Raw genomic sequence first — 16,826 nt, forward strand, 5'->3', positions numbered from 1 at the left:
GTTTTTTATCATTAAGTTTTATGGAAGAATCATACAAAAAGATTTTTATAAGATATGTGCATTAGGGTGTTTTTTTCATTTTTTTTTCGTATTGCATGTTTGGTAAAGTTCTGATATGGTAAGAAAAGCACTTATGGAAAATTTCAATTTCCTACAATGTCATCTTAGAGTAACACATCTAGAGTTTGAAAGCAGACAAAAGTTCTTTACTTCGTTAAACAAGATTAAAATACAGCATTAATAAATATTTTATATAATTGTAATATGACAGACATTATTCAAACCTATAGAAAATATTAGTAAAGATACTTTCTAAAGCTACCCTACAGAGCAATAAGAAAGTTTGCTATACGACAATTTTGATTTTTTCCTATCTGAAAATATACACAATATCCATGGAAGACTTTTAGAAAAAAAATAACTATTGAAATACTTTATATTGATTAATAAAATATCTATTAAAATTATTTTATGTAAAATAATTAAAATGTATTTTTAGCTTTGATTTAGGACTGGAGACTGCACTCCCGTCCAGTTCAGTCTCAGTCCAGTCCAGTTCAGTCTTGCATTCACATTTGCAATCCTTGATGACGTCCCTCAATTTGTTGTCTTCTTTTTTTAATCAGTTCCAGAATTGATAGACCAAAGGACCCACCGTCATAAGGACCAGCCCCAAGGATTGGACAGAAAAAATAAGGACTAACATAAGACTACTTCATCCTATCTATTTTCACCTAGTAAAGAGTGTTTGCTTGCGACCTAAAGATGACCTCGTAGAACAACACACAAAAATTTCACTATCCCTTATGGTAATTCGAAAAAAGTTTGGAAATAAAACTAGCTAATTTACTTTTTAAATGTATTTTATCTATATTCCATTCAAATGCTTTTAAAGGAACAATTGTAGAAAAGAAAAAAAAAAAACTGTCAAAGATTTTCTATACAAATGGCATCCACCCTCTAATGTACTGTTTTTTTCCTCTCCTTTTTTTCCTTTTCCTTTTTATCATTAAAAAGAAAAATTAGGGGGAAGGGGAAAGAGAAAAGAAGAAGAAGAAGCAACAGAGAGACCCACGCTGAAAGAAAGCTTCTCTTGATATTAAAGGGAGCGAAAAATGGAAATGATTCCACAAAAATCTTAAATGATTCTTCATGGTTCTTCAGTTGTTGTTTAGTCATTCCTTTAGATAGACGTGTACTTTGTTTTTTTATTTGTATCTCATTGCTTCGCTATTTATTATAAACATTATTTTTGTTTTTTTTTAAATAAATGTTGTGTGTCATGGCGATGAATTCACCACTATGAGGGGGACTTGAATTCACGCAACCTAATTTTTGACACTTGTACAAGAAAGTATTGGGACAAAAGTCGTCCCTTCGTCTTCATATTTTGTTTATCCTTCCTGTCATAGTATTCAAAACCGAGTTTTCTACATGGGGTTTGCTCTATCCCTTCAAACATTTCTACTACTATATTTATCCTACTTGTCAAGTTACATCATAGTCGCTGGAGGTAAGTGAGATCATCTAATTATGGAGGGGGTGTAACATTTTTTAATGATCAGATATCTTACAAGTATTTCGGTCGGGGGAAAAAATCAACCGTGCTTTTAAACCGATTTTTCAATTATTAAAGACAAATGTAAGCAGTATAAGTGAATTAACTCTTCGTTATAGCACACTTTTCTCAAAGTGGGTACCACGGTACATTGGTTGCCCCTAAGTTGTGTCAGTATTGCCACAGAAAGAAGTATTTTGTAGGGATGGACACACTCTAATTTTTCGTTATTCCACTAATCTGCTAATTTTCTTGCCTTTTCTACTATTGTTTATTTTGTAGGTTTATTGGTCTACTAACAATAATTTTATAACATTAATCCACTAATTAAATCATTTTAATAGAAAGGACTGTCAACAGCAGTGTCCCCAGAGGGGTTTTGAAGGGGATGTAACAGTTTGCAGTACTTTAAATGCTAATTTTATTACCGGTTCCGCTATCGCTAATTCAGTAAAAATTGTAGTTTCGTAGATCAGCTAAAGCTAATCTGCTAACGTTAATCCACAAAATTAAGTTACTGTAATGTACATGGTCCCGATGGACATGCGCAGGCGGAGGGGGCTGTAAAATAATTTCAATGATTTATTTTTACAAAAAGAAGGTTATTTGATCAAATGGGTAAATATAACGTGTCATGTCATTTGCCTACCTAGATCATTGTGACTGTAGTGGATGGCATATTATTTCATCATTCAATTGCAAAAAAATACATTTGATTTTACAAAGATCAAGGAACAATCAACATCATCAATTGTGTTTTTTTCTAACAAACAAAATCCTCAAAAAAACTGGACATGACTTACTGTGAAATAGTGCCTTAGCCTACTTTATGAATTTCATTTGAGGTCTCTGGTCTTGTTTTGTAAATAGTTGTAGAATTTTGAAAAAAAAAAATATCATATTGTATATTTGAATTTATTTTTCTTTAAATTTAATTATTTTTTTTTTTTTTCCATAAAAACTCCAAAAACCAAGCCCCTAAAACATAATTCTGTTGACGCCCCTGATAGCAAATTGGTATTTTTTAGATATTATTTAAAATATTAAAGAATCGGCATCGCTAATTTTTACTACAATCGCATTGGAATTGGCATTGAGATTTTTCTTTTGTATCATCCCATCACTAGTAAATATAATGACCAAATTTTATATATCTAAGAAAATTTTTTGACTATCAAATAGAAATACTCATTTATAGCTTCGCTTTTAATAAGAACAATTGCTAATTAATAGTATAATACAGTATTGAATTAAATACTATGTAGGGTTGTAATAATACTAAATGTATTTTTAACATTCATTATAAAATTTTTGATAAAATACTATGACAACAATAGTCTGAGAATACGCCAGGAATAAAAATCAGTTGGTACTATTGACTTATTTGGCAAACTACCAGATGATTTCGGGCTACAATACTAAGAAGTTTTTTAAGATCCCTAAAAGGTGGGAGTACACTAAGTTGGTGAGTGTCTCATATCTGATCGGGTAATGAAGGCTTACTAATTGCCGATCCGGGTACTTTGGAGACGGATCCAAAACCCGTACTATCTTTACTTTTTAATATGAAGGAACATGGTTAAAACACTTTCAAAAAAATATAATATTGAATAAGTTTTGAATAAAGAATTTATTTTTTATAAATTTAGTCAAAATACGTGACTTGAGAGTTTGAAATTATTCTATTTACATACATGTAAATCTTCTTTATATATGAATTTTTTTTAAAAGGTATTCATTGATTTAAAATTGTTATAAGAATAATTTTACTTCCTTTGAAACTCTGCGTTGAATGCAAAAAGAATTGATCATATTGAATATGTTCGCATAATTATTTATATATAAAAAAACATATTTTGAATGAGGCAGTAAGTATAATTTTTCTTTAGAGGGAGTCTTGAATTAACATATATTATATAGTTATTATGTACTTTATACTTTTTACATTGCTCAAAAAGGATGGGTAATTGATTTTATTAGCTACTATCAGAATTGAAAACTATTTGATAGAAAGGAAATTAAGTGATTGTAGATTAACAAGGAGGAAATTTAAATCAAGAACAAGTTTATAAATCAAAGTCTGGACTACTCTTAAATCTATCTTGACGAAAGTATGGTCATCAGATTCAGCTGACAAAACTGTAGAATAAAAAGACAAAATCTTAGAGATGTTCCCTAATACGAACGCTGAACGGGCATTATTGTGTGCCCCGTGAACGCCCAAGGAAATAGTTGAACCTACCAACTACTCAAATCAACTGTTTACGATGTTACCAAGGCTTTGATGAAGTCGGTTGGGTCTGGAACACCTGTAAGGAAGACTCATGATCCTTCTGAGAGCAAAAACGCTCTCCAGACTTATTGACTATTTTTCTTAATATGAATGAAAAATTTGTTTTCATTGTTACACTACTTAGATGTGCAGGGCTCCAAAATAGGTTTCGACAGCAATGCCCACGTGGCGTAAAATTTTTTATTCAGTCAACCACAAATTGTAAGATATCGGCGATTGGTTTTTTGTCCCTGGTGTTGTAAATTGAAATAATGGATCGGTTCAATCAATACCTTTTTAATAATTATAAAATTGGATCCTTGAACAGGTCCTGAGAATAAAATCGAATTTGTTTTAACTAGTTGATAATTTTTCCATGACTTCAAATGAGCAAACATGATGTAAATGATGTTAACGTACGAGATGTTAAGAAGGCTTGTTTTTATCTAAATACAGGAAATTTTTTGTTCGACGGTAAAAAGCAAATTTAGTTTTTCAAACTTTTTTTTTTCAAACTTCAGACGTATATTTAATAGTGCTACAATTACAGTAACAACTTTTATTTCCCCAAAAATAACATTAAAACCCATTGTGAGACTAAACTTTAAAATAAACAAAACATTTTTTCTGTACTTATTTTTTCAAAATTTAGTTTAAAATGAAGAATAGTTTATACTGGAACCTAATGGAAAGATTACAAATTATAAGCTTATATGAATAGGTGAAAGCTATAGGAAAATTGCATCAACTTTACAACAAAACAGGCTAGTATCCAAAGTAGAAATCTTTGACGGTGTATTACAATATGCAAGACTTGAAATAATTTTTTTGAACTAGTCTGGATGTATTAAACGTCATATGTTAAATGAGAGTATAGGAACTAATTTGGTAAAAACATATGAAGTAATGAAGAACTAATAAATCTCTACAAGTAACTGCTCTAGGGTTGAATCGAAACAAAAATTAAGTAAAAGATTAAATTGCCATCCATTTTTTGACTTCGTATAATAGATGGAGTTAAAACTTCTGAGAGTTTTTTCGCTTTATTCTGACGATAAAATTAACATAACGGTTTTTTGGCTAATTTTCAGTTCCTGGGCAATGAAATAATTGGGCACATGCCTGTCCAAGTCGACTATTTCCATTATTTTATCAATATTTTCGAAAAGGAATCGAAAGGAATTGTTAGGACCACCCTTTTGCTTTTGCATTCGATACTGTATTGGGTCTTTAAATAGTACAATTTTTTGATCACCTGCTCTCTGCTTTTTCACCTTAGTCGTAGTAAAAAACTGAAACAAATTTTCTATTTTTAGTTTTCCAATATGGAACGCTGTAAAACACAACAGACTTCACTAAAACAAAATTTTAATGTACATCACTTAAGTGAACGCTTAACCTTTAAGCATACTTTAAGCTTCTTTTTTGGATGCAATTTATTAACCGTAATATATAGCTCACTAAAAACATGTTGTGAAATACGCAGATAATTTTTTAGGTAACTTATTATACGAGGAACCTATGAAAAGTCTGTGCAAAGTCCGAGGAATGGAACTACTGGTGCATACCGAGGCGTTTATTTAGTACCATGCCTTGGAAGAACATTTTCAGCCGGATCGGTCCAGTTTTTTCTGTTGGGCATTCATTTGAATAAAGGAAGTGGTGTGATTTTCAAAGAATGGACAACAAATAATTTCGTACGTTGAAAAACATTACTTAATGATAGGTTAAACACTTCAGGGGACTAAATTGAAGCTTGATAAACATGATGGGAACTCTCCACCTTCGATTAAAACAGTTTATAGGTGGTTTCAATTTTTTTGGAGTGGTCATATTGGCAGAAGTGACATTGAACGTTCTGGAAGCCTTGTTGACGTTACTACTCCAGAAATCATTTATGACATCCAAGAAATGGTGATAGAAGAGTGAAGTTGACTGAGATTGGTTGTGTTCTAGGCATCTCGAGTTGGAACCCCATTTCCGTTAATTTTGGGACCACAAATTCTGAGATGTGAGCTGGTGCATTGTCATGATAGAAAATGACTTTTGTGTAGGCCAATCGTGGGCGTCTTTCTTGCAGCTCGGTTTTCAAACAGTCCAAAAAAGAAAAATAATATCCGCCTGTAATAGTTTTACTCTTTTCCATATAGTCGATAATGGTTATTCCTTACGAATCCAACAGATTGTTGCCCTACTCTCTCCGGCCGATTTCTAGATTCAAACGAATACCAAATAGAAAGAAATAGACCAATCTGGCTCAAAGTTGGTATGTGTTCTTCAAAGAGATTCTACACACAAAACATAACCTAGATCCACGACGGTAGTGCCATCCTAGGACTTTGCAAGGACTATTCAAAAGAATACAAATGAAATACATACTCAATTTTGAGAAAACTTATGCATTTTCTATTGAGTATGTAAGAACGTCTGCAGGATAATATAAATATTCATTAAATTACCAAATTAATATATATTTTGACACAAAAAATAATAAAAGTCCAGTGTAGAAAGGCAAGTTAAAAAATAAAGAACCCAAAAATCAAAATGGTACCCCTAAAAATTTAAAGAATGTTTTGGAGGAAAGTCCAGTTTGGGGTCTTTTATGAGCACACAAGAATGTTCAATCAGGGTTGGAATATAATTGAATGTATTTAAGAAATGATGTTCACTACTCTGGAATTAAATAATAATGATAACTACTGAGGAAAAGAAAATTCATTCTTCAAACTACCAATTCAAAAAAACCCGGGCAAACTAAAAAATACATATATGATATTGGGAGACGAGTTGCTCTCTCAGAGAATTCCTCTAATCAACTAACAAGGATTACAATATATATATACACATATACGCACGATAGATGTGGTAACTTGCCTTTATTTCCTGCCATGGATTTTGTTCCTACTCATTCAAAATATTATTTATTGAACACTGAATTATATTGATTGCTTAATTAGATATAGCCCGTCAATTTTCTTTCAATACACATGTCAATTCCCTTTATATTCTTGATATAGTTTTATTATAATTATATAAAAGTTCGTTAACAAATAATTATTTCTTATATTGCTATTAATATTGAAAAAATAAGTAAAAATACATACTTTATTGAACAAAAACTTTCTAAACGATAGAAATACATGTGTTCCATGGTTCATGTGGAATAGTTTTACGGAAAATTACTACCAATGTAAGATTGCTTGCAGAAAAATTGCTGGATATTGTACAATACCGAATGCTTGCAGTATTTTTTAATTACGACTTCATGTTGAAATACAATGTTTCATTACACAATCAAACAAAAATAAACATGTTTTGTATTTGTTCCATGGTTCTAAGTCGTTTATAAATGTTGATGTAAGTGTTCAGGCTGTAGATACCTTTGGGACAACATCATTAAGTCAATTGCAGCTCCATACAGCTAGGAAGAATAAAAATTATTACAGCAATGGTATGGTTGACTTTTGGCCTGCCACCATGTGACCCTTCTCAATCCCTGACCTACACACCCGTCTATTTGGCTGTTTGAGGTGTCATGAAAAATAATGACTACCCCACTTTTCATCCAAATTTGGATTCTGAGCGGCCATCATGCTCACTCTGGTACGTCTTGGACTCTGTCTTCATCGTCAACAAATGCCAAATAGTTCACCGCAGTGTCCAGGTTGATATTGCTTGTGTGATAATTTGATATTTGAAAATATCATAATTTGGTTTCGAATGGTCTTTTCTTGACTCAATTAAAATTACATTTTTCGAAATTAAGACATGCTACTAGTAATGTTTTGTTCGCAAACTTTACGGCTCTATGAGCCATCTGTTTTAAATTAACGACGGGACATGGCTCCCCACTAAGCAGGAGCCGGCTCAGAGCGTCCTCAGGGGGGAGAGGGGCTTGGTTTTTAGAATTTTTTTTTTTGATAAGAAATTCAAAATTAATTAATAAATATTTATTTTTTTGATTAAAAATTCAAAGCTGTCTATAAGAAATTAAATTTTTTGGAAACAAATTCCATAAATAAGATTTTTAATATCAAATTTTTGGAAAAAAATTTCAAAAATTAATAGTTATTTAAAAAAATTATCAAATATTAAATTTTAAGTAAAAAAATTAAAAATCTATTGCTATTTACAAAAAATAATATTTTTTGAAAAAAAAAATTAAAAATTCATAGCTCATAAAAAAAAATAGAAATATTAAATTTTGTAAACAAAAATTTAAGTATTAAATTTTTTGTTAAAAAATTTCAAAAATCTAAAGTATTTTTCTAAATTTTTTTGCAGAATTACATTTTATGAAAATTTGAATATAGGGAGGGGGACTATAACCCTTCATCCCAACCCCAGTGGACGCCCTTGTTAAAGTTTTAAACTAAAAGAAAAAATTGAAAAACCGGTTCTATAAAAAAATCCAGAAATATTATCACTACATGCTACTGCAAAGTTTTAAATCACCACTCTGTATATTTAGTAGCTCATCTACGGATCTGTCAAATCTACAGATCGTACTGACTCATTAAAATATCTATAGATGATTTTTTCATCTATAGACGAACCCTTGGAAATGTATAGCTGCTATCGTAAGGTTAAGAAACGTCTTTTATTCTTCTTTCCATTCCATGGTGGGCGTTTTAAATCTACCTCAAGGCCCAAAGTTTATACTGTACAACCCGTAGACCTAGAGCTTAGGTGATTCTTTAAGGGTTCTTTGAAGTGACAGCGGACTTTCTAACCTGTCTGGAGGTCCAGCGATTATCCTACACAAATATTATGTATCTGGAGTTCAATTTGGGAAACTGAGATGATTATCTTATAGTTGTCTATCTGGGGATGGGAAAACTATCAACGGATTGTTAGATGGGTAGATAAACAACTATAAATGCAGTGTAATTGCGGGCAATTATCTGCAGATGGTTATTTTCCAATATTCCTGCGAGCAATTCTCTACAGATGATATTGTATAAAAATAGATATACTCATTGAAGACAAGCTATTATTTAGAAATAATTACATGCATACAACATTAACTGAATGGGAAAAGTCATATTGTCATTCAATTTTCTAATAAATTTATTTATATTGATATTTGCATACATAAATCTTCTTTAAGAGATGAAAATATACGGTTTATCTTAAAAAAATGTTTTTCAGGCATAATAAACATTTAATTATACATTAATTATTTCATGAGTAGATACGTAATTATTGTCGATACGGTAGATGAAATTAAATTATTTTTCTTTTTACAAGATATTGAGATTAAAGGTCTTTAAAAAAAAAAATATTGCTATGTGTAACTTTTGAAATACTGTCAAATATCAATATATCTTGTCATTTAAAAATATACTGGTGAATATTTATGGATAAAATAATTTTATGTGCAAGTAAGATACATTTGAATCTTTAACAATGATGAAAATTTTGTTGACTAAATGTATGAACAATCTAAAGGTAATATCTTTTATTTAACAGTATCTTGATAGTCACACAGTCATGGTGTTTATACCTTATATTATATTGAGGCTCCTACTCGAATTAAATCTAAACTAAATGATTTTGATGTCATAACGCTTCAACTATCTTAAATTTCAGTCTAGTTGGAGGAATCCAGGGGTAGAGTTGTGAAAAAAGAACTCTTCCCAGCATGTCACTCTTAAATCCTTTTTAGAGTTGTAAAAAATATGATCTAAAACGAGTGCAATATTTTTGGTAGCCGGGAAATGGAACGGTGTTTATATATTATTTTCCAAAAACTATTAATATTATTTCTTTAATTTTTAACTCTGTGTTAGTTAAGTGGGATTTTCTGCACTCCCAATTTGATGAAATAGCATTAAATCTGTTTCAACTACAAGATAAACTCTTGATACCACTTTGAGAATGAATGCATCTTTTTATTGTTTCCAAAATGTATTCTATGGGAACTATTCGTAAAATTTGCAATTTTTAATCAAGTTTAGGTGAATTTGATTAATTTTATCACTTTGAAGTCGTTCTCTTGCTTTTTTCAATTGAATGTATATATTAGTATTGCTAACAAAAGTAATAAGAGCCATATATCATACTCAATCTCATCAAAGTTAATGAGCACGTTTTAAGGACCAAATATTCGTTAAAAGTAATTAATATTTCATACAAGTTTTTATCAAAAATGAAAATATAATATTTCAACTATAATAATCACAAATTATATCTTGTTAATGCCCATATCTAATGTGTTTATGATTTTGTAGCGTAATTCAACTGTATAGCAAGAAATAAAATTTGTATAGAATCGCTATAGCTCATGGGCAGCACGATTGAGTGTTATTCTCTTGACCTTGATGTGTACGTTCGGCGATTCCTAGAGAAAGAAAAATATACTTTATGTATCACAAAAAGATGCCTAGGTTTGATGGAGTAATTGTAATAATATAATGTTTACTTATCCTTAATCAGTGCAACTCCATCTAACCAATTGAAGGAACATTAAAAAAAATATGTGTTTCAGTCAAGTTCAGAAAAAAGATGTAGTTTACTAACTTAGAGGAGTAAAATTGATGAGTGACATCGAAGTAAATAATATCTCTATGTGATCTAGAGATGGTGTGAGATATTTGTGTTTTTTCAGCAGCTTGTAGATAATATAATATGACGTCATGACAGCTAATCTCCTCTCCTTCCAAACATTCTTCAAACTCTCAGAGTTACAATTTTTTGGTTATATAGTAATATTCATGGAACTCTCATAGGTATCGTGGACAAAAAGATAACGCGTAGCCAACTATGATCGGACAAATATTGATCAGGTGCTTTTTGTTATATAGCTAGAAATGAAAATTAGGTGTATTTTGTAGCTGGTACGTTTTGTTTGGAATTGATAGTCTGAAGAATGAATTTTCTTTTTCTCAGCAATTGTAATTATTATTTAATTCCTGAGTAGTGAACATCCTTTCTTAAATATATTTAACTATATTCCAAGCATGATTGAACATTTGCGTGTGCTCATAAAAGCCGTAGCGTAACCTTGATGATTTGTTGGGGAATTATAATTGTAAGTCCTTTTTAGACTCACAATAGAATTGGAGATCCACATCGCAGAAATTCTAGCAAATGTTCCTCTTTATATCCTTTTCTCCTTCCTCCCATCTCACTGTTGATTGTAGCTGATCTAATGATAGGCCATGAGCATTATTCTTTCTCTTTTACAACATATTCTTGAAATTGTTAGGGGTACCAATTGATTTTCTCTTTTTTTTTAACATGCCCATTCTATAATGGATTTTTATCATTATTTATAACTTTATATCTTTCTAAAGTACTCTTTTATTAAATACAAGGGGGGTCTGAAAAGTTTCCAAGTCAGAGTGAAGATGACTGCACGCGTTAATGAATGGTAGTCACAAATATCTAGCAACTGTTGACACTTACTCACCAAAGTTTCAGCCATTTTAGAGGTAAAGTTGTTATGTTACAGTCGTTTAAGGGAGTTGTTATGAGTTTTGAAAATGGACAATATTTAGTCAAATCAATCCAAGTTTTGGGGTAGATTGATTCCTGGAGATGAAACTTGGATAGATTGTTATACGGCCAAAGCAAAAATACAGTCCAAATAGTGAACTGTATACATATTTGTCACAAATTATTTTGGAGACAAAAAAGCCAAGTACTATTTGGATGGGCTACAGAGACGGAAGAATCACTGGAAGAATTGTGTAGAGTTGTTGTCTTGTATCTTTGTCGGAAAGTGTTCAGACCCCCACGGTTTGCTATTACAAGTGATTTAAAAAATGACTTAATTATACTGATTGTATTCGTGGAAAAATGTTTCTAAACATACCATTTATAATGTCGTTATCTTTAGTGTATCACACAACCTTTCCTCTCAAAAGAAATAAATGTCCCAAAACCAGTTAGTATTTAGTCATTCTTCTCATCTCTTGTATTATAATAATTGAGATTTGTTCACATCTTTTTTCCAAGAGCTAACTCGAATTTAACCTCGAATCAACATTTGCAACAGCAATAAGGAGAAAAGAACCAATATTATCGACAGATGACAACGAAATACAATCTATATTTTTCTGGAAGGGAGTTAAAATCGTTTTAAAAGGGAAAACTTCAAATTTTCAAAACAATGGAAAAAAAACAACAACACTACATTGGAATGAAAAAACAACATCATAATGGTTTCTTCATTCGAACTATGATTTAAGACTCGACAGCATATCAGCTTACATGATATCTATGAGTGCTACAATTTTGTATGACATTTTGTCTAATGTATTTTTTATAAACCCTGGAAATTGATCATTTTTTACATTTATTATTATATTACCCGGGTTGCAGTGCTGAAGAGAAGGGAATAGAAACAAAGAATGAAGGTATACGAAAAGAGACAGTGGTTGTAGAGAAGAGGGGGAAGGAGCAACAAGGGAAGGTATTTTATTTTTGGGTCAAAAACAGCTTCTTAATGACGTTGGAGGGCCAATAAAATATATTTTTTTTCTCTCGGCCTTTATTTGTGGCTTTCATTTGATTATATTAAACTCAATAAAAAGTGCATTAAAATAAAATTCTATAAAAAATGAATTCGGTGGACAGGCATATATTTCCTTTTCATAATTAGGGTTCAAGATTGCTTTTATGTCATTGCACTACCCATGGTTATTACTCGAGGCGGATATACTATTTTATAGTCTATTTATTTATGTTACATACATATATATGGGCCATTAACAATAAAGTAAGGAAGAATTATTTTTCTCAAAAATTGAGCGTGTATCACGTTTCTATCCTTTTGTTCAAGACTTTAATTACGTTAACTTATTAAAAATACATTTATTTTCGATAAACTATACTCAATTTTTATTGGCAAATTATTCTTAGAGACCCTTTTGTTTTGACTCAAATTGCACTTAAATGAGGCAAAATTGGTCTTCAAAGTAATTGAATGAGAAATAGATAGATTTATATGCAAGGGGACATAGTGGGGAGGGGGCCGGGGGTAATATATGTCTCTTAAATCAAACAAAGTTGATAAAATATAGCTACAATTATTGGTCATCTTTACTCATCCCACAAATGCGGATTTTTTCATATCCTTGATTTTTTTCTTAAATAATTTTTTTATTTAAAATTTTGCAAAAATAACAAAAAAAATGCTTTTGTTCAAAATTGTTTTTATGTTGATTTACTAAATATATTAAAGATTCCGACCTAACTAAAAAGAGGCAATATCTTTATTCATTAGAGTGGTGATAAGGAAAGTCTTTTAGGAATATCTTTTTATATCATTAAAGCGATGATTATTATCAACTCACGGCTTTGTACAAATCAGAGAGAACAAAGGACCTTTTGGTACACATTAAACTTGGTCTTTTGTTCCATTTTCTTATTTTCTCAATTTTCAATTCCACGTGTAGAAACTATCCTTAATATAATAAAAAGAAAAGTCAGAGGATTTTCCATGAAAATAAGTGGTTTTTTATGTGTTGTTGTCAGAGTAAATCTGATCAACTCATTAATCAGATAAAAACCCATTAATTCAGCAGTGTTTGTTTTATTAGCCAGAGATTAGGATCTAGGGATGGAAAGGGTTTGTATTTTGGATATGTTAAAAAAAGAAGCCGAAATTCAATATGTTAACCCTTACAATTTGATGAATATGTTGGAGTAGACTTGCTTAGACGACATGAAAAATCAGCATCCCGTCTTAGCTTTCATGTTGCAATGAGGTACCCAAGCAAAGTTTCAGTCTCTTAGGTCCAAGGGTCTAGACACCCATAAAAGACAGGTACACAAACTGTATTTAAATGTTTTTTCTTCATTATTAATACCCTAAATGATTTAAAACTTAATTTTCTAAAGAAAGGGGTCCTAAAAATTGTATTTACATTTATTTAATACTTTATTTCTTCTTGAAAATATACATCTGATGAAAAAACGATAAAAAAATATTCAGAAAATGACAGATATTTCAATTTAACCTGAAATGTTATGGGTCAAATTTTAGGATACACACGTAAAAACTGTATTTTATATAAATACATATAATAAATTTGTCAAATTGAATAAAGAAGTAATCTTTCATTGGAATACCTATATATATGCATCGTAATAAAGTGTTGAGTCATCATAATACTCCTGGAGATAAGTGCACTAAAAATAGAATTAAATGTACGTACATGATTTAAAAGGATATCAATCACTTAACTTTTATGTAAAACTTTTTACATACTAATTTCATTTATAAAAAAAAAAAAAATTAGCTACCTATCTACTAAATATTTAATTTCATTTAAAGTAATTTAAATAACTCCCAGTTAACTATAAATGATGTAATTTAATTACTCCATCCCAAATCTCAAGAAAGTAACTTTATGGTTGAATAGTTTATTAACTAAATCATCCAATATCTTGAAATGTTAGATACATGACTCACGTACTGAAAAGTCCCTAATTTAAAAAAGATGATATGTTTTTTTCGTCAAAAATTGTTTTTTTATTATTTTTCGTTATCCTGGTGAAACAACTATTTCTTCTTCTCCAAATGTGAGCGTTTTTTTTTGTGATTTTGTTGTTCAAATGCTCTAATAACGCTTTATAATATTCACTGTAGATTGCATTTCCCTTTTGAGGGTAGTCTATTTTTTTTGAGATAATTGTTGAGCATTCGGCCGCTTTGAATGAGTCTCACCACTTGATTTCCACAAATAGGATGATCGTTTGGATTCTGGAGTGAAGTGATAGATCTATGTTTTATCCACTGTCACAAACCAATCCATACATTCTAGGTTGTTATTTTTAAGACTGGGAAAATATACCCAGAATCATTAACTCGGGCTGATGATATATATAGGCAGCACGTTCTTTTGATACCTGTACGATGTCAACTTCACGTTCCAATCATTTAAACGATTATGTGGATTTCGTATTTTTTTTTGGTGATTTTTTTCTGTTCATTTTGACGTCCACAGCGTTTTCCATCACATTGGTTTCTCTATAAACATGTTTGAAGTCAATTATCGGACGTTTACTTGTTGTTTTTGATAGAGCAGAGTCCCCATAACACTTTTTAAGCCATTGCTTATCTTGAAAAGTATTTTTTTCCCATTAATAAACACTGTAAAATATCCATTGTCTTGTAAATAACAAAATCAGCGTTAAACTTAGCCCGATAGCTGACAAACTCAAGAACAGATTGTCATTTAATTTTCTCAACTGTCTTTTAAAATAAGATACTTTGTGAAAATGATGTGAATTGTAAAAAAAAGAGCCTCATCTATGTGCGAGGCCCGTGCGCGACATATGTATATATTAATGAATATTTATGTATTAAAAATATTGTGTAAAAACTGCCCATAAAAATTGCCACTTTTTGAAACATCCATAGACCTAGAAAATGAATTTATTCTATAACTTTGCCCTTCGACTCTAGAATTTATAGCAATATGGAAGGAGAGGCGAGCAAAAATAAAGCATCCAAATGTGTGTTGTTGGTTTTTGTACAACTATATTTTAATATATGGTTACCTCATGAATCACGTACAATATGCAGGTAATCTCACACATAAAACCAAAGAAAAATACACACACATCCAAGAAAAAAAAAGTATTTCACAGTCTTATAAAAATCTTATTACACCTTTATGAATAATTTGGACATCATACTCAAGCCATTGCCTTCTAGTGGATTCTTAGTTGTATAAGATGCTATGAGCTTGTTTTGTATTAAAATTTTGTTCTTTTTTGATTAGAAACAATATTTAAATTAGTAAGGTCGATAGTATTTAACAATTCATATAAGAAATGCATCTTAATTAATCCAAAACATTTACTATAACTTTAAGAATTACTCAGTGAGGGACAGGTATGTCAGTTAAACAAAAGAAAATGATGTTTAAAATTTATATGCTAACAAATATTTCTATAAATTTTTACAAACTAATATTTCATCGTCTTCTTGTATTATTTTGCACCTAAAAACAAAAACAAAAAAAGGAAATAACAATCTTCATAGATTTCTCTTTTACCCATAACATTTTTGATTTTAATAATTTAGAAAAACGTTTTTATTGTTTAGTTATTGTTTGAGACAGCAATCCCTTTTGAAGGTGTAACTGAACCCTTATCTAGTTTCCTTGACACATACTCTATTTTATATATATATATATAAAATATGAAGTAAGTTAATAGAGTAGATTTTCACTTCTTTTTTGTTCTAGATTGTTTCAGTATTGACGCACCAAATTTTTGAGTTGTATTTTTTTAATGGTTAAATATGTCTACAAAAAATTATGGGGAATACTTTTATGATCATGTATTTAATACCATGACGTCATACATTTTTTTTATGACTAAATTAATTTCATAAAAGTGAGCATTAAATATAATTTCATACAATAAATATTAATTTGAGGCTCGTTTAAAAAATTAGTACTGTTTGCAAATCTTGATGTTTCATTTGGCTTATATATGCAAAAATGTATTCGCAATTATCCATTACTTAAGCATGGCACATTTTAATGGACATCTAAGGTAGCTTTTATTATACAGGAGTGTTGAAGGCCTAGAATTGATCTATTTTAGTGAGCAAAAGGTTCCCAAAAAATCTCATTGCTGATTACGATGCAATTCTAGTACAAATTCCAGGAATCTTTTTGTAAAAATTTTTATTCAAAGATTTTTTGTAAAACATGTAAAAATTAAATATTTTTTTTGAGATTTAAATTTTTGTAAAACATTTCGTTATATTAAATTTTTTTTGTAAAACATTTCGTTATTCAATGAGATATTAAATTTTTTTTTGTAAATCCACAATTGTATACTAAAAACTAATTCTTAAGGCTATTCTCAAAAAATTAAATTTTTTGAAAAAAAATTCCCAAAATCCGCAGCTGTGGACAAAAAAATTAAACTTTTTGAAAGGAAAAATTAAAAATCCACAGCTACTAAAGAAATTTAATTTCTTAGAGCTTAATTTCCAAAACCTTTTTATAAAAAACGAAATTTGTA

General features: G+C 30.1%; 1 protein-coding gene across 1 annotated transcript in view; it reads left to right on the forward strand.

Annotated features, from left to right (window-relative positions):
- The first annotated feature begins 1,162 nt into the window (after positions 1–1,162).
- The window catches only part of LOC121126261 (uncharacterized), a 126,549-nt gene continuing 110,885 nt past the window's right edge, over positions 1,163–16,826 (forward strand). Inside the window, exon 1 of the mRNA XM_040721581.2 lies at positions 1,163–1,513. Coding sequence (XP_040577515.2) covers positions 1,435–1,513 — 79 coding nt within the window. The 5' untranslated portion in view covers positions 1,163–1,434. The remainder of the gene's footprint in view (positions 1,514–16,826) is intronic.

This window comes from Lepeophtheirus salmonis, chromosome 11 (genome assembly GCF_016086655.4).
Source record: "Lepeophtheirus salmonis chromosome 11, UVic_Lsal_1.4, whole genome shotgun sequence".
Taxonomy (NCBI): domain Eukaryota; kingdom Metazoa; phylum Arthropoda; class Copepoda; order Siphonostomatoida; family Caligidae; genus Lepeophtheirus; species Lepeophtheirus salmonis.